General features: G+C 39.1%; 1 protein-coding gene across 1 annotated transcript; it reads left to right on the forward strand.

Moving 5' to 3' along the window:
• On the forward strand, positions 12756–16729 carry LOC109714620 (probable LRR receptor-like serine/threonine-protein kinase At4g36180). The gene is given in 3 exon segments (XM_020239317.1): positions 12756–16222; positions 16225–16417; positions 16540–16729. Coding segments are annotated over 3 exon segments (3681 nt in total). The 5' UTR covers positions 12756–12924.

Raw genomic sequence — 23625 nt, forward strand, 5'->3', positions numbered from 1 at the left:
TAGTGTTCCATAATTTTATTTTTATCTTTTTATTATCGATTCTACCAATTTTTTTCGTTAAAGCAGTAACTAAGTTAAAACTAAAGGACACTACAGCGAATATTCTATAAATCTAAGTGGGATATCTAAAATTTTTTATATATAATTTAATAAAATATTAATGAAAAATGTAACGAAAAGATAGAAATGAAATCACAAGACAATAACTGAATATACTTTAAATCACAGAATACTAAAATAAAATAATATGAAATCATAAGGATGATATTTGAAGTTTATCCCTGAAAAAAAAAAAAAAAAAAATACAGGAGCCTCTCCCTCCTCCACACGTAGACATAAATTACGTATTATCCATTTCCCTCTCACCGAATGCGAAGGGTGTGAGAAACTAAGTAAAAATATTCACACGTCCCTTCCACTATTACGTATCCGCGTATTTATTGCTACAACCAAACTCCGAATATTCCCGCAACATTTATTCGGGCCTTTTCGACTCACACACCATCATTTCCCGCTTGGATATGATTCAAACGCAACGAAATAAGAAAGAAAAAGCCTTGATTTTGTGCTGTTTGGTTCTCACCAAAATAATTTAGAGTTTTTTTTTTTTCTGAAAACGTATTTTCTGTTTATTTGATTTAAAAAAAAAACTATAAATAAAAAGTTTTTCACAAAAGTTTTTTTTTAAAAAAAGATAATTTTCACAAGTTTTTGAGAAATCCAACATATAATAATAGTCCTTGGCATAAGAGATGTTTGGCTTTTCGAAAAATATTTCAAATAACAAATTTTTCGCTTCTGTTTAGCACTAAAAAAAATCAACTCCTATAATATTCATAGGATAGTAATAATTCTATTTAATAAAAAGAAGTTGAGATTGGTTGCATTTTCGCGGCACACCGAGACTCGTCGCATTTGGGCAAAATTGGGACGGGACCCACCTCACCTCAACCTCACAACAGCGCCCTATCACTCCGGCAGGGATCGGATATGTGACCTCGTTGTGTCATCTCACATCACCTGTTCGATCGTTTTATCAGTTACAAATATCTGAACGGCATGCAACTACAACGAGATAAGAACACACATAATAATTTATTTTAAAGGGTTATTTGCATACACATTCCTACAAATATAGTGAATTACGAAAATATTTCTGTAAAACAAAAATTCCATAAGTTGTTCCTTCAAAAGTCCTAAGTTATGTAGATATGTCCCTTCGGTTAACATCCGTTAGTGATATGTTTATTTTTTAACAGTATATTCGTGAAATGACCATTTTACCTTCATAAATATATCCCTCCAAAAGTTTTTCTTTTTCCTTCTTTTTCTCTTCCTCTTCGGACTGTCGAAGCGGACGACGGCGGCGGCGGCGCGGGGTCGGGTTCGCCAGCGAAGAAGAAGAGGGAAGAACGCCGGGGCACCGGAGCTCTACCCGGAGCTCGTCGCCCTCAACGCCGTCCCCTCCCTCGTTGGCCTCCTCGACCACGACATCGCCGACATCGCCGTCGACGTCGTCTCCCTCCTCACCGACCTCACCGACGCCGACGTCCTTGGCGACCACGACGACCCCGTGCACGCCCTCGTCGCCGCCCACGTCGACAACAACACCCTAGAGCTTCTCGTCTAGAAACTCGCCCGCCTTTCTGAGGCCGACCCCGAAGAGGTTCTTCTCCCTCGCCGGTGACGAAGAAGAGGGAAGAGGAAGAGAAAGAAGGAAGAAGGAAGAAGAAGGGAAAAGAGGAAGAGGGAAGAGGAAAAGGAAGAGGGCTCGCCACCGTCGCTGCCGTCCCGCCGTATCTCCTCGCCGGCGACGAAGAAGAAGGAAGAGGAAGAGGAAGAGGAAGAGGAAGAGGAAGAGGAAGAAGGGTAAATACGTCAATTTACACTATAATTAACCATTAACCATGGTTAAGTATTTTAACCGTGGTTAACGAAAATTTTCTAACATATCTGGATGGCAGGGACATATTTGCATAACTTAGGACTTTTGCAGGGACAACTTATGGAGTTTCCGTTTTGCAGGGATATTTCCGCAATTCACTATATTTGCAGGGACGTGTATGCAAATAACTCTATCNTAAATAAATCAAACCGAATCAATCCAATTATTTTTGTTCGATTCAGTTTGTTTCGTGCCTCTAATTCGGTTCGTTTTGAATTTTTGAAAACTTTTTTATACAAAACCATAACCCTAAATAGAAACAGGAGCTAGGGAGCCTCTCCCTCCTTCACTCGTTGGTTGTAGACGCCTCGCGTGTGTGTAGAAGGATAACTTTGTGCGCACGTGGTTGGATAGGCTTTCGCTGGGACCCGAAGCGCGACAATATCTTTCTCCTAATTTCCTAATTTCAATATCTCATTCATTTGTTTCAATACCGTGCTTTCAATTTTTAGATTTGTAATAAAAAAAAATTCCGATTGTTCCATAGCTAACACGTGTGTGGAGATAAAGAGGGTTTTTTTAGTATATTTTGGAATTTTTTTGGTTTCGATCGATTCGCTTTGAATTTTTAAAAATAATAAAAGAAAACTTTAAATACCATTTCTGTGGTTAGGGGTGGCAATCCAGCTCGCTGTTCGCGAGCCAGCTCGTGTTCGGCTCTAAATGAGCTCGAGATCGGCTCGAAATTAGCTCGAGATCGGCTCGCTCATTTAGTAAACGAGCCGAACATGAGCTGGGGTCAGTTCGCTTGTGTTCGGCTCGATAACAGCTCGAATACATATATTTTATATTTATATAATTTATATANACTTCACCTCGCTCGTGTTCGGCTCGTTTACACCCCTACCTGTGGTTTCACACTTTCTCACTTTAGTACTCTATGCATTAAAGTGTGTCAATTTAGTGTTCTATAATTTTATTTTTATCTTTTTATTATCGATTCTACTAATTTTTTTCGTTAAAGTAGTAACTAAGTTAAAACTAAAGGACACTCAAGCAAATATTCTATAAATCTAAGTGGGATATCTGAAATTTTTTATATATAATTTAATAAAATATTAATGAAAAATATGACGAAAAGATATAAATGAAACCACAAGACACTAATTTGATATATTTTAAATCACAGAATACTAAAATAAAATAATACGAAATCAGGGTGATATTTGAAGTTTATTCCAAAAAAAAAAAAAAAATACAGGAGCCTCTCCCTCCTCCACACGTAGACATAAATTACGTAGTATCCATTTCCCTCTCACCGAATGCGAAGGGTGTGAGAAACAAAGTAAAAATATTCACACGTCCCTTCCACTATTACGTATCCGCGTATTTATTGCTACAACCAAACTCCGAATATTCCCGCGCCCGCAACATTTATTCGGGCCTTTTCGACTCACACACCATCATTTCCCGCTTGGATTTGATTCAAACGCAACGAAATAAGAAAGAAAAAGCCTTGATTTTGTGCTGTTTGGTTCTCACCAAAATAATTTAGAATTTTTTTTTTTTTTCATGAAAACGTATTTTCTGTTCATTTGATTTTAAAAAAAAAGTATAAATAAAAAGTTTTTCACAAAAGCTTTTTTTTTTTTTAAAGATAATTTTCACAAGTTTTTGAGAAATCCAACATATAAGAGATGTTTGGCTTTTCGAAAAATATTTCAAATAACAAATTTTTCGCTTCTGTTTAGCTCTAAAAAAATCAACTCCTGTAATATTCATAGGATAGTAATAATTCTATTTAATAAAAAGAAGTTGAGATTGGTTGCATTTTGGCGGCACACCGAGACTCGTCGCATTTGGGCAAAATTGTGACGGGACCCACCTCAACCTCAACCTCACAACAGCGCCCTATCACTCCGGCAAGGATCAGATATGTGACCTCGTTGTGCCATCTCACATCACCTGTTCGATCGTTTTATCAGTTACAAATATCTGAACGGCATGTAACTACAACGAGATAAGAACACACATAATAATTTATTTTAAAGGGTTATTTGCATATATGTTCCTGCAAATATAGTGAATTGCGAAAATATTCCTGCAAAACGAAAACTCTATAAGTTGTCCCTGCAAAAGTCCTAAGTTATGCAGATATGTCCCTCCTGTTAACATCCGTTACTGATCTGTTTATTTTTTAACAGTGTATTCATGAAATGACCATTTTACCTTCACAAATATATGCCTCCAAAAGTTTTTCTCTTCCCTTCTCTTTCTCTTCCTCTTCGGACCGTCGAAGCGGACAACGGCGGCGGCGGCGCGGGGTCGGGTTCGCCAGCGACGAAGAAGAGGGAAGAATGCCGGGGCACCGGAGCTCTACCCGGAGCTCGTCGCCCTCAACGCCGTCCCCTCCCTCGTTGGTCTCCTCGGCCACAACATCGCCGACATCGCCGTCGACGTCGTCTCCCTCCTCACCGACCTCACCGACGCCGACGTCCTCGGCGACCACGATGACCCCGCGCACGCCCTCGTCGCCGCCCTCGTCTACAACAACGCCCTTGAGCTTCTCGTCCAGAAACTCGCTCGCCTTTCCGAGGCCGACCCCGACGAGGTTCTTCTCCCTCGCCGGTGACGAAGAAGAGGGAAGAGGAAGAGGAAGGAGGAAGAAGGAAGAAGGAAGAAGAAGGGAAAAGAGGAAGAGGGAAGAGAAAAAGGAAGAGGGTTCGCCACCGTCGCTGCCGTCGTCGCCACATCTCCTCACCGGCGACGAAGAAGAAGGAAGAGGAAGAGAAGGAAGAGGAAGAAGGGTAAATACGCCAATTTACACTATAATTAATCATGGTTAAGTATTTTAACCGTGGTTAACGAAAATTTTCTAACAGATCTGGACGGCAGGGACATATCTACATAACTTAGGACTTTTGCAGGGACAATTTATAGAGTTTCCGTTTTGTAGGGATATTTTCGCAATTCACTATGTTTGCAGGGACGTGTATGCAAATAACCCTATTTTAAACTATGCATCATTTTGCATTATTTATTCAATTATNTTGGATAGTTTAGATAAGCTCTCTATATTTTTATCTAATAATTATTAGGTTAATTTCTCTAGTACCCTCCTTAAAAGGTTGTAATTTTATAAATGATCCTTCAAATCAGAAAATATTATTGGTGCTTTTATATACATTAAAAGGCTTAGGATTTATGCTTTGAGTTTGAGGTTTAGAGGGGCATTTGCGATAGTTGTATATATATTCAGAGGGTTATGATTGATAGATTTATATGCTTAGCAGGGTGTGAATGATATTTTAGAATTTGAAAGAGCATGTATGATATTTAGAAGTTGTAGAGAATTATGTTTGAAATTGCATGCCCCTATAGTTTATTTGTGCTAAAGCTTTATTTGGAATAAGAAAATAATGATTTTCTGCCGTTGGAAAGTATGATAAAGATATATTTTGTTTACTTTTGTAAATTATAATGCATTGTACAAATTATGCTAATTCGCAAAATCTTCTTATGCTACAATTTCAATCTCGTTTTTGGCCAAATAGTGTAAGGCAATTCTCACTGCTAAGAGCAATTAATGTTACTTGTACACCCAAAAATTGATATAAATTTTATATTTTCACCGTACTAAGATTAATTTTTTCACACTAATCTTATTACTCTGTATCTTTATTATAATATTAGAATTGAATAGGAATTAACCTAACTGAAGTTAGACTAATGAATGGTGAAGTGTAAAATTTATAGGCTAAATTACAGAAAACCTTCCTATCGAAATCCGATTTTTCACTTTCCCTTCCTCTCATTTAAAAACCTACGCTTTGCTCCCCTAAAAAATAAAAAATGTTCACAGGAATGTACGGTGTTAATAGTGTTTAGGGATGCAAATGGATCCGGGTTGGTGGAGCTCCGCCCCGATCCGCCCCGAATGGGGTGGTAAGTGGGAACAAAAAATACAAAAAAATATAACCCGCCCCGAATCCGCCCCGATCCGCCAAGTAAATGGAGCGGGAGGTGGGAGACTCTTTTCTTCCTTCAATCCGCTCCGATCCGTCAAAAATCCGGCTCCCGCCCCGATCCGCCCCGAATGGAGCGGTAAGTGGGAGCCAAAAATAAAATGAAAAGTAACTCGCCCCGAATCCGCCCCGCCCCGATAAGAAATGGAGCGGGAGGTGGGGGAACTCTCCCGCCCCCGGATCCGCCCCGTTTGCATCCCTAATAGTGTTGATAAGATGATCAAAATGCCCTCTCCCTCTTCCTCTCCTCCCCCAACCCTCCTTTATCTGTAGAAGGGTATTTTTGGTATTAAAAAATATATAATAATGGAATATCGACAGAACCTTAACGGAATACTGATGGCAATGTCCAAAGTGAATATTTTTTATTTTTTAGGGGGGCAAAGTGTAAGTTTTTAAATGACAGGGTGGAAAAGTGAAAAATCGAATTTTTATATAGGGGTTTTCTATAATTTAACCAAATTTATATCCATTTTTTGTGTGTATAACTAGAATGGCTCTTTGGAATTAATGAGATCGGGATAAGAAACCTAATAAAGGAAAATGGTACCTATACACTTATATATGATTGTAAGATTTATACTTTAATTTATCCTAGGATTCACAAAATGCTTCTAAATTTTTACTTTTATAAGAAGATTGATAAGATAAGTGAAAAAATATAGAATTTTAGATGAGTGAAATTGAAAAATCTACGCCAATCTTTAGGTGTACAGATAGCATTGCTTGTTAATTAAAGCCTAATTTGCCCAATAAGAGCTCACCCAAGAACATTTTGAATTCAATTATGTGAAGAAGTACTAATATTTTTAGGGACAATTGCTTATATATTCTTCAAAACTTCGAAAATATTTAATTTATCTCTACGTTTTTTTTGTTTCTAATATACCTCTCCCATATTCCTCCATTATCCAAAAATACTCATACAGTTACCATCCGTTAAGTTATTTCGGATTAAACGTAAGTTAAATATTTAGCAGAGTAAAAAAAAAATCAAAATATCTCTTTTATTCTTAACTTAAGAACAAATAAGAAAAGCTGGTACTGGTAGAAAGGTATATTTAAAAAGATAAAAAATTAAAATATTTCTTTTGCCCCTAACTTAAGGACAAATAAGAAAAGTTGGTGATAGTAAAAGGGTGTATTTGAAAGGACAAAATAGTAATTTCACAAAAATAATGGCTATTGCTAATAGTTCACTCATAGAATTTAACTTTGGAGATATATTTGAAATAACTTGGAAGGTAAAAAAGGTATTTTTAATATTAGCCTTCTAAGAGGGATAAATCAGAAAGTCAAAATTTTTTTAAGAGTATATAAGCAACTGCCCCTCATTTTTATTAGAATTTTTAAATAAATCCTTTTGTTGTAGAACTTTTTGACTTTTTATTAGTGCAATGCTACCTGGCAATCTATGCGATTAAAAATAAGTATGAATTTTATATCCTATTCATCCAAAAAATCAAGTAATTTTTGAATTCTACTTTGTGAAGAAGCAATAATATGGTTAATTAAAATTTTCAAATAAATTCTTATGTTATAGAACTTTTGATTTTTTAGAAATACAATGCTACCTTGCTAAGTTGCTATCAGGGCACCGAACGATAGTGATAAAATTTATATCCCATTCATCCAAAAGTCACTTTTATTGTGCTAGTCATATCACAAACTCTCTGTTTTTAATATTGAATACTGAAAGAGTTGTTTGAACGCTTTGACGAGGGGATGTAAGATTTATACCTTACTTTTTTAAGATACCGTTTGGTTCGGGTATAAGCAAAAACTAGCTATTAAAGGAATAGATACAAATATGGAGATAAGAAAAATAGTGTTTGGATGAAAATTGGGTTGTTTCCGGGGATAAGAACAATTTTAGATAGTTTTATATAAAAAATGAAGGTGTTGGTAGGAATAACTGAGAACTACTATTCTTGGATAAAAAATTAACGTTTGGATATAAAGAGGAGATAAGGGCCTATTCCTATTCCTATCCCTTAACCAAACGCTGCCTAAAGGAAGTCCATGGTATAGCAGTTATGCCATATCGATTATGTCCAACCAATCACATTTCTCATTCTAAGAGAAATGTATAAAAAATTATATATTTTTGTAAAAATTATAATAGAATAGATGAAAGACTTAACAGCGTAAGTTCATCTGGTTCATAGTACCATATATCATTTTATGTTGTCATGACTCCTCTCCACGAGTCCGTCATATTTATAAGAACCACTAACTGGACTGCATCACATTGCATAGAAGTGTATTTTGGTTCAGTTTAGTCCTATGTGGATCCAAAAATATGACATATCTACTTAAATTATCCAACAGACAAGTTAAAGCCTATTAAAAACTGCAAGCCTACATATCACTTTTCTATTATCTTATTAATTATTCGAATATGAAATTACTCGTAAGTAAATTATAGCATTTACTTTTAGAGTCCTTGAATTGGATATGATGCTCCTAATATTTACGCAGAACACACATATATTTTTTTTCCTATTAAGAATCAACATTTAATGTTCCTGCTGTTTCCCTGCGTGTAAGTGCATAAATATGCACAGATAGGGTCCATCTTATTTCAACAATTATTATGATACTTTTACGGACACCTTCGACTGCAAGTGGTAAGAGATTTGATACCCGGTAATCGAGATTCTAAGTCGAAGTCTAGCTGTTTCATATTTTCAACTAAATTTATTAAAAAGTAATAAAAATAGGATACTATTTTTCTTGAAAAAAATCTATTTTGATACTTTTAAGCTCCAAAACAATATTTATTTCACAATGTTTGTTACGCGACAAAGCACAAATCGACTCAACCTACTTTCCTCTTTGATAGTTCATAAACAATATGAACCATAGACCTCATATATAAATATATAAACAAAAACTCTTGTTATTTTGTGCATAACACATCAATAACTTATATAAAAATAAGTATTTAAAAAAAATCTGTGCAATACTTTATTAAAATTTTGGCATATAATATTTTCTTCTTTATGAACAATCACAGGTGAAAAAGAGTGACACAGTAAGAAATATTATTATTAAAAAAAGAAGTTGTTATTGAAATAATATCTAAATAATAGGCACTTTTAGGCGAAAAATAGATACAAAAATTTAGGCAATTAGGTAGTAACACACAACTATTTCTACCTAGCTGATTTTTTATTTTTTTATTTTTGGTGAAAATGTTCAGTGTTTTTAATTTCCCCTCATGCTTAGATTGGGCCTTGTTCACCAACCAACATGTAGTGGACCACTGCAATTTAGAATTTATCTTTTTTGTTTTTTAGCCGCTATTTACAATTTTAAATGGACCACTCAGTACTATGAACTGGAACCAGGAGAAAAGAATTGCCTGCACCCAGTGTTATCCTGCACCTCATACACCATACTAATATTTAAATAAATAAATGTCCCAAAATTATAAAGTTAAAAGTACGAGGAATCATAAATTTAAAATTCATTTTTAAAACATTTCAGCAGGCTTCATTACACAACAGGTAAAAACTAGAAGCCCAACAGGCTTCTATATATTATAACTAAATAAAAATTAAAAATTTTAAAAGTTTACTATTTAGATATTAGCTATTCAGCTTATCCCAAAAACCAATAATATAGAGAAATGACACTGATCCACCCGAATAAAATAAATTTCAAAAATTTATAATGTTTTTTTGTAAACATTTTGAGTGCCATAAAACGCGCTACGATGGTTTAAATGTTTACGTAAAAACTTACAAAAACTTATCTGATGAACTATAAGCTACCCAACTTTTCAAAATTGTAATTTTAGCGTATAATCTTTCAATTTATTTAATTTGAATTAGACAGTGTTAAAATCGGAACGGCGATAAATAGATTCAGAAAATAACTTAATGCAGAAAAAAAAAAAAAAAAGAGGAAAAAGCACACCGATATTTTACATGGTTCGGCCAACGGACTACCTCCACGGACGAAGATGGAGCAAATACTTTATTAATGTCGAAAGGCGGAGTACAAAGAAGACCTTTCAAGAAATCAAAACTTAATTAGATCGGAAACGCCGAAATCCGCATCGGTACAAGCGACTCCAAATAAGTGGCTCGGCTCCTCTCAGCCGTACGGACAATAACTCTTCTTAATGCTCACTTAATTAATTAGCATGGCTCTTAATTGGGTCGCCGCTTCATTAATTTGACCATAGCATGTATATATAGTACATGTCTCCTAAGTAGAGTCTAATCCTAATTCAATTAGAATTACACTCCTATTTATAATCCATATATATCAAATTAAATCTAAATTATATCTAATTTTAATTAAATTAGGATTTAACTCTAATTTAGGTAACTACAAATCAAACCAAATGTAGCACACAGAGATACTTTGACTTTAAATTTTAAGCTAATTACTTACACTAATAAATTTATAGTTGCGAAAAATTACGTAAAATATACTGACTAAATCTGTAAACAATATTTTCAAAATTGAGAATTGTTATTATTATTATTATTATTATTTTGCGGGGTGGGGTGCATGAGATGTGTGGATGCACCAAGCAGAGACAACAATCTCTGTGGGAGCAGCAAAACCCAGGCACAGTTTTTACAGGCAGGAGCTGATCAATTTACGGATCCAAATTAGCGGGCCAGGCTTGAATCCGCTCCCGACCCGTTTGGGTCCGACCACTGCCGCACTACCAGTCCACTTGCACTTATTAAACGTTCCTTCCAAATGATATGTGGTGCAGAGCCCCTCAACTTTTATTAAGTTTTTTCTATTTAAAGCTTTTTATATTTCGTTATAAAAATTTTAATTATTTTACTGCTGGTTTATTGTTTTAATTACTGTACTTATATATATGCCAAGAAGTGATTAAAGCTATTCAAATTATTAATAAATTTGATTAATTTTTTTAGTGCAATTGTTTAATTCTAAAAATTTAGACAATGAGAGGGTTGAGTTAGACAATGAGAGGGTTGAGTTGAGGGGTAAAATGACTTATAATTTTTTTCTTTTTCCCAAAATGCCGATCCCTATTAATATAATTCCAATTACATACTAATAATATCATTCATTCAACTTTAATAAAATAAATCATAACCGTACAATTTTTATTTTATTTTTAAATTATCATAAAATGTATTAATTCTTAGTCAATCGATCTAATCCAATGACTGACGAATTAAGTATCTGTCACTTTTTTTACCTAAATTGCCCTTAGATAGTACGTATCAAATTTTACTTTTAATATGTGTGTCATATCTCCTAATAACCGCCGCCAATATAATATCATATTTTATCACAAATAATATTCGCATTTCTTAAATATTTTCATTCTCACACGTAATATTCGCCACCTATATAATATCCAATCACATAATACCTTCCACATATATAATATTTAATCATATTTTTTTAAAAGTGAATATATAAAAATTATCTCAATTTTACCTACTAATATTTAAAATATGAGATATTTTTTCAATAAAATATAACATATAAATTTACAATTTAAAATTTTAAATTTGTAGTAAATATGATTCACAAATTGATATTGATTTGAGATAATTATTAAAATAATTATTGACACAGACATACCCTTTTTTAGTCGGAAAAAATATTGCATTCTATTTGCGAGAATAGAAAAAAATTTATACTTATCCAAATTTTTGTCAACCGAAAGATATTTGCGCGTCCCATAAAATAATATTCCATACTTATCAAAAAAAACGAAAATCTCTATGCAACAAACATTGAAGATATTTTGTATCTACTATCTCTCAATTAGCTAACTAAAAAAAATTAGATTTAAAAAAAAATAATTTAAATAAGCTTATAAAATCAACTTTAAATTTAAAATTTGGTTCATAGTTTCAAATGTGAATTAATATTTTAATTCAAAATTTGAAATTAATTAAAATTTCAATATTTTGGGTGTGTAAACAGTATTTCAAATTAAAAATAATTAATTAACTTGAAAATATATCAAATTTGAAAAATAGATGGGATGATAAATAAATTAATGTCTTTAATAATTATTTATATTCAAATTATGGATTCAAAATTAATTTCAAATTTTGAGTTTTATTCATAAATTTAAATATGAATTTATTAATTTAAAATTTAGAATTACTTTAAATTTTTAAAATTTGGATACATATTAAAAAAATTAATTTTAGAAAAAAATTAAATGATAAATAGATTTATACCATTAATAATTATTTAAATTTAAAATTAAATATAAATTTAATTTAATTAAATGTTACGTGCATTGCACGTGCACTATAACTAGTATACTTTAAATGAAGGTATAAATCTTATATCCTTTTTTATCTTGTTAATTTTTTTTTAATATTAAAAATTTTAAAATTTAGGATGAAAGGTGTAAATTATATATTCTTTTTGGGAGTATATTTCTCAATTGAGAGTTTTTGTACATTTTTAACAACAATCAATGAGCAACACACAAAAAAACATTAAAAGAAAAGGAAAAAAACGTGATGCCGATTTACTGATGACCTGTTACGAAAAGCTTACTTAACGTTAAACCAAATAACCATTAACTATTATTATTATCCGTAACGGTCCTTTAATGCCCCCGCTCATTATTTTTCCTTAATTTAATTTTTTCACTCCCCCAAAAGTTCTCGAACCAATAGAGAGAAGTGAAGGGAGGGAAACCCGTCCAAAACCCCTCTCTCTCTCTCTCTCTCTCTCTGCGCCTGAGCACTGCCATTGCAGATCAAAAACAAAAAAAAAAGGAGTAGGAGGAAGAGGAGGAGGAGGAGGAGGAGGAGGAGAAAAGAAAAACACCCACCACAGCAGCATCACCACCACCACCACCACTATAACCGCCCCTCTCTCTCTCTTTCTCTCTCATTCTCTCTACTTTCTCTTCCTACTTTTTGATGAAGAAGAAGAAGCGCTAGCTAGCTACAGCAAAAGCTAAAGAAGACGCAAACCAAAACTCCTCCATTAATTCCCACTCCAAGAAAAACCTCATCAAGAGAAGAGACGATCATGACCAAACCCTTCTCCTCCCCCTTTCTCGTCGTCGTCGTCGTCGTCGTCATTATCATCATCCCCACCGTCCTCTTCGCCGCACCTTCACCCGCACCGCCACCGGCGCCTCCTCCCTTCGTCCGCTCGCCGGAGACGCAGGCCGAGATCGACGCGCTCATGGCGTTCCGCCGCGCGCTGCGCGACCCGTTCGGCGCGCTCTCCGGCTGGGACCCGTCGTCCCCGCTCGCCCCCTGCAACTGGCGCGGCGTCGCCTGCTCCCCCTCCGGCTCCGGCTCCGGCTCGGCCGCCGTCGTCGTGGTCGTGGAGCTCCGGCTGCCGCGGCTCCGGCTCTCCGGGCCGATCTCCCCGCGGCTCGGCGACCTCCCGAACCTGAAGAAGCTGAGCCTCCGCTCCAACTCCCTCTCCGGGCCCATCCCGGGGTCGCTCTTCTCCCGCCTCCCCCGCCTCCGCTCCCTCTTCCTCCAGTCCAACTCCCTCTCGGGGCCCCTCCCGGACTCCCTCCTCGTCGGCAACCTCTCCGACCTCCTGACCCTCAACGCCGCCTCCAACCTCCTCTCGGGGCCCCTCCCCTCCCTCCTCGGCGCCCTGCAGCACCTCCAGTACCTCTGGCTCGACTCCAACCTCCTCGAGGGCACCCTCCCCGCCGCCCTCGCCAACTGCTCCGCCCTCCTCCTCCTCAGCGCCCGCGCCAACTCCCTCCGCGGCATCCTCCCCGCCGCCATCCCCGCCGTCCCCTCCCTCCAGGTCCTCTCCCTCTCCGCCAACCGCCTCTCCGGCGCCGTCCCCGCCTCCGCCTTCCGCCTCCGCATCCTCCAGCTCGCCTACAACGCCTTCTCCGACGTCGTCGCGCCGCCGCCGTCCCCCGGCCTCGCCGTCCAGATTCTCGATCTCAAGGGGAACTCGCTCGGCGGGGCGTTCCCCGCCTGGCTCGCCAACGCGTCCGGGCTCACCGTGCTCGATCTCTCCGGGAACAGCGTCTCCGGCGCCATCCCGCCGGACCTCGGGCGCCTCGGCGCGCTCCAGGAGCTGCGGCTCGGGCGCAATTCCCTGAGCGGGGCGGTCCCCGCGGAGATCGCGCGGTGCGGCGCGCTCCAGGTGCTCGACCTCGAGGACAATCGGCTCTCCGGCGCGATCCCTGCGGCGCTCGGGGGACTGGGGAGGTTGAGGAGCGTCTACCTCGGCGGCAACCGATTGTCCGGGGGCGTTCCTCCCAGCTTGGGCAATCTCTCCACGTTGGACGCCCTCTCGCTCGGCAGGAACCGCCTGTCGGGGCCTTTTCCGGAGCAGCTGACGCAGTTGAGCAGCCTCTCGTTCTTGGACCTCGCCGGCAACGAGCTCTCGGGCGAGATCCCGAGCGGCATTGGGAATCTTTCCGGATTGCTGAGCCTGAACCTGAGCAAGAACGGCTTCTCCGGCGGAATCCCCGCGTCGATCGGGAGCCTCCTCAACCTGCGGTCGCTGGACGTGAGCGGCCAAAGAAACCTCTCGGGCGACCTCCCCGCCGAGCTCTTCGGGCTGCCCAACCTCCAGGCCATCTCCCTCGCCGAGAATTCCTTCTCCGGCCCCGTGCCCGAGGGATTCAGCAGCCTCGTGGGATTGGAGCTCCTCAACCTAACGGCGAACGGCTTCTCCGGTCCGATCCCGGCCACCTACGGCTACATTCCGTCGCTGAGGGCCCTCGCGCTCTCCCGCAACAGAATCTCCGGGGAGATACCGGCGGAGCTCGCGAATTGCTCTAATCTCACCCTCCTTCAGCTCCGTTCCAACAATCTCTCCGGGCCGATCCCCGCGGACCTCTCCCGCCTCGCCGACCTGGAGGAGTTGGATCTCGGCCGGAACGATCTCTCCGGTAAGATCCCCTCGGAGATCTCTAATTGCTCTTCTCTCGTCGTGCTGCGGTTGGACGGCAACCGCCTGTCCGGTGAGATTCCGGAGTCGCTCTCGCGGCTCGCCAAACTGCAGACCCTCGATCTCTCGGCGAACAACCTCTCGGGCGCCATCCCCGCCGACCTGGGCCGCATCTCCGGGCTGGCTTACTTCAACGTCTCCGGGAACGACCTAAGCGGGGAGATCCCCGGGACGCTGGGGTCCCGCTTCGCGGACCCCTCGGCGTTCGCGGAGAACCCGGAGCTCTGCGGGCGGCCGCTGGAGGCGGAGTGCGGCGGCGCCCGGCGCCGGCGGAAGAGGAAGGAGCAGCGCCTGGCGCTGCTGGTCGGCGCGGCGGCCGCGCTGTTCGTCCTGGTCGTCTGCTGCTGCTGCTGCGCGCTGAGCCTGCTGCGGTGGCGGCACCGGTTCATGGAGGGCAGGGCGGGCGCGAAGAAGCGGCGGAGCCCCGGGCGGGGCAGCGGATCGAGCGCGGCGAGCGGCGGGACGGAGAACGGCGCCGGGCGGGGCCCTCGGCTGGTGATGTTCGGCAACCGGATCACGTACGCCGAGACGCTGGAGGCGACGCGGCAGTTCGACGAGGAGAACGTGCTGAGCCGCGGGCGGCACGGGCTGGTGTTCAAGGCCTGCTATCCGGACGGCACGGTGCTCTCCATCCTGCGGCTGCCGTCGACGTCCGCGGACGGCGCCATCGTGATCGAGGAGGCCGCGTTCCGGAAGGAGGCCGAGTCGCTCGGCAAGGTGAAGCACCGCAACCTGACGGTGCTCCGGGGCTACTACGCCGGGCCCCCGCCGGACGTCCGGTTGCTGATCTACGACTACATGCCGAACGGCAACCTCGCGACCCTGCTCCAGGAAGCCTCGCGCCAGGACGGGCACGTGCTCAACTGGCCGATGCGCCACCTCATCGCGCTCGGCGTCGCGCGGGGGCTCGCCTTCCTCCACGCCTCGGGCGTGGTCCACGGCGACGTCAAGCCGCAGAACATCCTCTTCGACGCCGACTTCGAGCCGCACCTCTCCGACTTTGGGCTCGAGCCGATCGTGGTGACCGCCGGGGCGGCCGCGGCGGCCGCGGCCGCGTCGGCGTCGACGTCGACCCCGTCGGCGGCGCCCGTAGGGTCTCTCGGGTACGTGGCCCCGGACGCGGCGGCGGCGGGGCAGGCGACGCGGGAGGGGGACGTGTACAGCTTCGGGATCGTGCTGCTGGAGCTGCTGACGGGGCGGAGGCCCGGGGTGTTCGCGGGGGAGGAGGAGGACATCGTCAAGTGGGTGAAGCGGCAGCTGCAGCGCGGCCAGATATCGGAGCTGCTGGAGCCGGGGCTGCTGGAGTTGGATCCGGAGTCGCCGGACTGGGAGGAGTTCCTCCTCGGCGTGAAAGTCGGCCTCCTCTGCACCGCGCCCGACCCCGCCGACTGCCCGCCATGGCCGACGTCGTCTTCATGCTCAGGGATGCCAGCGTCAGGCCCGACTCCCCTCCCGCCGACCCCACCTCCCAGCCTCCCCGCCTGAATCCAACTTCACTTCCTTCCCCCCCAGCCAACTTCCCAAACTCACATGAATTCATTCCGCCCGCCCGCCCGCCCGCCGTCACTCCCGGCGCTTTCTGGTCGATAATTTTTTTTAAAATTATTTCTAAAAATTCTTCTCATGTACTCACGTTTAGTTTATTATTATTCTTTTTCCTTTTTTCTTTTTCTGAAGTTTCCTTAATTGTTTCATTTGGGATAGGTCGCTGGAAGAGTGGGCGTGGGCCCGTGTGTGTCATGGAAGTGAGGCCAGGCGCGGGAGGAGGGAGGGGGGGGCGAGGTGCGGGTCAAATGGAGGTCTCCCGGCCACACCGAGCCTCTCCCGCCAAAAAGATAGGGCGTGCGCACACGTGGGCGGTATAATGGGGCGAGGCTGGGCCCGGAACAAGTAGCCGTTTGGGAGAGAGTGTGTGGGTGTGTGTGTGTGTGTGTGTTGTGGGGGGGGGGGGGGGGGGGGAGAGAGCGAGAGAGAAGCCAGCTCCCACTGAGCAAAGCGCTTCAGGCGTTGTTTTTTGCTCCAGGTGGTGGGGGTTGTCAGTCACAAGAGATAGCTTTTATTTTTTGTTCTTAAAAAAGAAAAAAAAAAGCGCTTTTCTTAAACATGTGGTTGTCCTGTTCCCAATGAGCGGGGCATCATCGTCGAACCCCATCTCAACGGCTACTGATGGAAAACAACTAACGAAAGAAGCGGAAATATGTTTCTTTCTTTTTTTCCTTTTTTTTTTTTCGGTGGTGCGTGTTTTTTGCACCGTTTCCTCCGCTGATTAGTTTCTTTCTTCGGCCTCGTATTTTTCTTTTTTTTTTTTTTTTTTTTGTTTTGTTCTGCATGCACCTGCTGTCCATTTCATGAATCGCCTTTTTCCCGCTGATTTTTTTGGCATCTGGGTTTGGTTCCCGAGATTCCCGAAACAGGATGGTCACTGTTGCATTGTCCCTTCGCTCCTACTTTTTTTTGTTTTTTCTCCCATTAATTAAACTTTATTTCCTTGGAATTTGATGCGCTTTAGTTAATTAATGATAGCCCCGTTTGACCCGGGTCACCGTTTGACACAAACTGTCGCAATAAAAATATATACTATGATAATTTAAGTTTTGATGTTATTTAGACCTTTATTTATGATCTTTTGTAGTTGGTTCATCTAGTATTTTTTTCTTACTGCGCACGAATAACTTGTGTGCTCCTCCTTTTGACATTACTTTTTTTTAATACCAATTAATCCGACTTTTCTAGCATATGCATTGTAGATTCGTAGGCTGCTTCTTAATTCATTGTTAAAAGACATTTCATATTGCATTTGAGAATGGCTCTAAAATCAATTCATTAGAAACATATGTTATTAAAAGAAAAGTAAGGATCTTTTTTAATTGAAAAGAAACGATTGATGATTTGGGAAAAAAAAAAGCTTTAAATTGGAAATGTTTACCCGTAACACTTAACAGAGTATAGTAAGAACTTCATTCACACTTAAATTTTGTTTGGATGTATGAATATTTTGTTTGATATATGTATTCTTAATTTATTTAAAAAATATTTACATTTGAATGATGCAAAAGTTTGATCAAATATTTAGAATGATGAGATGTATGAATATTTTATTTGGCATTAAAGTTATTTTTTTATAATAGGATAAATCACATGGTGTGTGAAATATGCTATTCTACCAAATTGTAGATATCAAAATCTTCTAAAAAGTAAAGAATTGAAATTTTTTTACTTACAATACAATTTAAAATTTTTATATTAAATAAGTTATTGTTAGATAATTTATTTTGTTATACAAAATCCATTGTGGTTCGGAATTAGATTGTATATGCTCTTTTAAGGTTTAGTTATGCATCATTGATCACACTCACTGGGAACTTCTTGATCGGATAAAATGTTTACCGCGAGAATTTTAAAACCCCAATTGCATATTTTCATAGAGTAGTACTTATATACTTGTTATTTTTCGATACTGTTTATTCGTTTCTATTTAATGATTCAGATTTAATTTTTTTTTAAATTATGACTTGCAAAATTAATGCCTAAATTTATAATATCAATCAATCCTTCAATTAATGTTTAAATTAGTGCAAAATTAATACTAAATTTGAAATATTAATCAAAACTTTCTTAAAATTTTATCTAGTTTAATTACAAAAATATCCTCACATGAAACCATCTTTTAACTTGCTACATAAAAAAATTGCATCTTTAACCTTCATTATCAACGGTTAAGATTTTTTTTTCTATTTTTTATAAAATAAAATGCCTACTCATTTCTCATTTTCATAATGCAAATACAAAATTAATAGCATTAATAGCAAGCAATATAATAAAAAGGGATAGACTCATTCACTCGTAAGAAATAAGACCAAAAATTAATAACTAATGCAAAAGCAACAATGTAAGTAGTCTTATTCTAATTTTTTAATAAAAAAGAAATAAGATAATGACTAAAGTAAGCTAACAAACCAAGACTATATTACTAGTTACAATATTATAATAAAATCATCTATAAATCAAGAATATGGGAAAAAATATTAAATTTAAAAAATGTACCTAGCTATAAGGAGGGTATAGGGTTTCTCCTTCTCGTTCTCTCCCTCCTTTATTAGAGGATTTAGGGTTATCCTCGTCCTTCGTGGAAGAGACTATGCATCTTTTCCCCCTTCTACTTCTTCTTCTTCTTCTTCTTCTTCTTTGAGGAAGGCTTAAGTGTTGATAAAAAATTCAATATTTTTGATATTTTTAGATTTAACTATATTAGTAATTTAAATTTATTTTTCTAATATTAATTGATTAGACATTATGATAAGTTCAAATCTTATTAAGTGATTTCTATTAGGATTTTTGTTTTATGTTAAAGCCTATATATCTATACTATCTATACTATCTATAAAAGTACGTATTTCAAATTTCAGTCTGTCGACAGACCCATTATTTGGCGGAAAAAAAAAAAATCCTCTTTCGAAGTCCAGGCCAAGAATAATTAATTAAGTCCTTTTATTTTGCTGCAGTTATTTTATACTGTATACTCCTCTTCTCTCCAACAAATAGTATAAAAGCTAAGTTGGAGAAGCTTTATGATGAAGAAAAAGATCGTCGGCTTCGCGATTAATGACGTAGAACATGCCAACATCATGTTCTCTATTGACATCGACATCGATAGCTGATCATGACTCTAAACAGAATGATTCAATCACAACTTTTGAAGTTTATAGGAAAGGATTTCGCTTACTGGAATATCCAGAGACAGTGCTTATTCTAATCTGGGAGTTATAGGATATTGGAAAAGATGGTTTCACAAATGTACCGATGAGAAGCTCGAAACTCTCGCTCCTGCAAAGAAGAAAACGCTTAACGATTGCCGAAAGAAAGACAGAAAGATATTATTCTTTTTGTATTAGGGGATGGATGAAGTTATTTTTGAGAGGCTATCGAATACTAAGACAGCGAAAGAGGTCTAGGACATTTTTGAGAGTTACAGAGGTGCAAATAAAGTAGAAAAGTACAACTCCAAAATTTTAAAGGAGAATTTGAATTTTTACAGGTGAATCAATTAATGACTATTTTAGTAGGGTAGTATTTGTATTAAATCAAATATGAATGAATGGAGAAGATTGGCTCAACAAATTAATTATTGAAAAAAATCATATGATTAGTTACTGGCAAATATGATCATATCATAACTAATTCCAATTAAGATGGTAAAAAATGTAGACAAGCTAACAGTAGAAGATTTACTATGATCATTCCAAGCCTACAAACAACTTATAAAACTGAGAATACATTGCACACCTGAACAAGATGTCAAAGTCCAACTGACAATTAACGACAGAACTCAAAGAGTAAACAGAGATGATAGAGGACGCGGCCGTAGTGGCAGACGTGATAGTGGCTGTGGCAGACGCCGAGGCCAAAATGAAGCAGTCGTTGGTGATATAGATGAATCAAATTCAAACAGATGAGCAAGAGGGAGAGGTAATTACCACAATCAGTATAGGTATGACAAATCTCAGATACAATATTATTATTGCAATAAATACCAGCGGTATCAAGCTAAATATAGAAGAAAACAAGCACATGAACAGAAAAATATTAATGCAAATTTTGTTGACAATAAGAATGAAAATTTTAAATCTATGAATGAAAATAATGCACGTAGGCTTTTCGTTTGCAACGTTGTTGAAACACTGAAAAAATAATATATGGTATTTAAATTTAGATTGTAATAACCACATGTGCGGTTAAAGAGAGATTTTTATAAATTTAGATAATAAAGTAAATATAATGGTGGAACTGAAAGATTGAAGAAAAATTACTGTTAAAAAATGTATGGAGATCTCTTGAACTTTAGGTCATTTGAAAGCATGCAAAAGAGCCTTCAATTCTGGCGAAGAGACTCTTTAGACTTTATCAAATAATTTGATAAATCACTGTCCTCATTTAAAGTTATTAATTTACACCAACATTTTGGTCTGATATAATGCATATAATTTTATAAAACTTCAAAAAACACAAATTCTCGGCGAAGCGGCGAACCGGAGGGAGGCGAAGTAACAGGAAAGAGGGCGGAGGGATATTTTTGGCATAAAAAAATATTTTATAACGGAACCTAACGGATCACTAACGGTAGGATGTGAAGTGCATATTTTTCATTTTACAAGAAGGCAAAGTGTAGGTTTTTAAATGACACGAGGAAAAGTGAAAAATCAAATTTTTGACAGAAATTTTTTTTGTAATTTAGCAAAAAGGAAAAAAAAAAAAAAGAGAAAAAGAATGAGAGTAGTATGATTACAGTTGAAAGGGGATTGTAAAACTTTGGGCTCCACTTTTTCAAATGTACTCGTCCAAAAGGCACATGTAACATCACCTAACCCGAACGTTTCCCCATAGTTTTGAGACCAACTTTCAAAAATCTATAATACCGTTTTAATGCAGTCATTAAAATTTGTGTAAGGAATGATAAGAACTGGTGCTTTGTGATTGGCTCCCATTTAAACGTACATGCACGGTATATAATAAGAAACATAGGGTGAAAAAGGCTAAGTAAAAGAATCAACTTTAGAGAGGCGCAAGCGACACTTTTTACTGAATTACTGCGGCTGCGGGCCCCTGGCTTTTAACTCGAGCACGTGATAGAAAAGAACAAAAATTATAACCCCATGCAGTTGATTTTAGCAGCAGCTCTGAACCCAATCACCAATTGCTGAATTTCTCTTTTCGATCGGTTGAGGGAACTTATCGGACAAAGAATTTCACTACCTTAGGACTGTTATATAGTTATGGTCACTAATTGCTGCGGCTTCTGTCGTCGAACGGTGCCGCAGAAGTGCTGTTTGAATAGTGTAATGTGTAAATGTTACTGTTTCGGCAACATCCTTCGTTAGTTTTACACGTGCTTGCGAGCGTCAAAGATGTAGAAAGTTTTACAGCTTTTGTATCAAAGATGTCGAGAGAGTAGTAGTGAGAGAAGAATGAGAGCGAACATGACACTCCGACAGTATCGATTACAAGATTGGTGGGAAATATGGTGGCTCATATCTTGATCAAGAATCAGAAGCATTGTGTCAGTTCTTGTAAACATTGAACAGCCAGAAGAAGAGTATCTTAACTCTTTAAGTTCTTCCGTCAGAACTGAATAACAAAACTGATCACATCAACACAGAAAGCCAAGTCCATGACGAATTGCACTGAGTAGATTAATCTACAAACTTACAGTATGGCTTAGTTGCAGAAATTGTCATGTAATTCTTCCAATTTGCTAGCGAATTTGTTGCTGCTGCACATCATTTGTGCTTCAAGTAAGTACCAAACATAGGGGATCAGTTCATGTACATGCATTCCAGCCGAATGGCCAGGATGAGGTAACTTACTGAATTTCTGATGTAAAGCACATTAGTGTTGACTGATTATGCACTAAAATATGCTAAGATTGTCTTATCGGTTGAAAGATCGAGGGATCAAAGGCTTATTCAGCGCACTCACACTACAGGAAAAAGCTATTGTAGAGGCGGTTGTTCAAAGACGGTTGTAACATTCTATTCTCTAAGTTGTTGCTCAATTTGTGCTTTTCAAGTTGAAAATATAGTAAAATTTAGAATCGCCAGTCCAATCAGCAAGTCTTTGCTATACAGTACATCGATATAACGGTATTCGTTATTATACATGGAAATCTGAGAATGCAAATGTAATCTTTCTTGTACATGATACTCAATCAAGACTCGCGTATATTCTGAGTCAAGACCGAGTTTTCGTAATGCAGAAAATGTAGGATAGTGACGGATGGCTGACAAACCACGCCTATGAAATAATAATGGTGAAGACAGATCACGTTGTGAATTGTGAATTGTGAATCATACTACACAGAATTCAAATAATACAATCCATGACCCAAAAACCAATAATTAGAGCCATAACTAGGCTAGCATACAAATACCTAATACTAGCTAGTACCTAAAGTCAATATAAAGATGGACAAAATGTCTCCCGAAACCCTACTCATTTGATTTGCTGGAGAAGCATAGAGTATTTGTTGCGTGTACATATTAGAATCTTTGTTTATTTCGAAGTCAAAATAAGTTATCCTTTGTTATCATAACCTTTTTTATATTAATCTAATTGCAATTAGGCTTTGATTTTAATCAATCCGAAAGTTCTTTGACTGATAATAGTTATAATAGTTTGATTTAGAGTTTAGATATTTAATTTATTTAAACAAAAACATAAGAGCCAAAAAAAAATAAAGGCTGAACTAAATCTTCATGCATCTAATATGACGCTATTTTCGACTGTAAAGATTTCGGTAGATCCTGTGTACTGTGAACTAGCTTACATATTTATGTCTCTTTCGTAGTTAAAAACGTTATGGGTCAAATAAATATCTTAATGCCATATACAAAAAACGCCACATATACAACAGATGTTGATTTGTTTCATTATTATTATTATCATTTTGAGATAAAGGTAGCATGTTACCCGCTTCGTTTATTTCATTTAGAAATAAACTTAGCTGGAAATGTGAATCAACTAGGATTCGAACTTAGATCTCGGGTACCAACCACCAAGCCCTTTTGCCACTTGCGCTAGGGATGGTCGGTGATTTGTTCCATTGTTAATAATCGACTCTAACAGTTTCAGTTTATGATAGAATTGTTCTGCAATTTTCTTGTTACATCTACATGTCACAGTAATGTTCAGTGCTACTACTACCATAACATTCTACACTTAGTTTACTTTCTCATTGTTGGTAGCACATGACGGACGGACGGAAGAGAGGCCAAGCTTAATTAACTAGGCACCCGG

The sequence above is a fragment of the Ananas comosus genome, linkage group 8, assembly GCF_001540865.1.
Source record: "Ananas comosus cultivar F153 linkage group 8, ASM154086v1, whole genome shotgun sequence".
NCBI lineage: Eukaryota > Viridiplantae > Streptophyta > Magnoliopsida > Poales > Bromeliaceae > Ananas > Ananas comosus.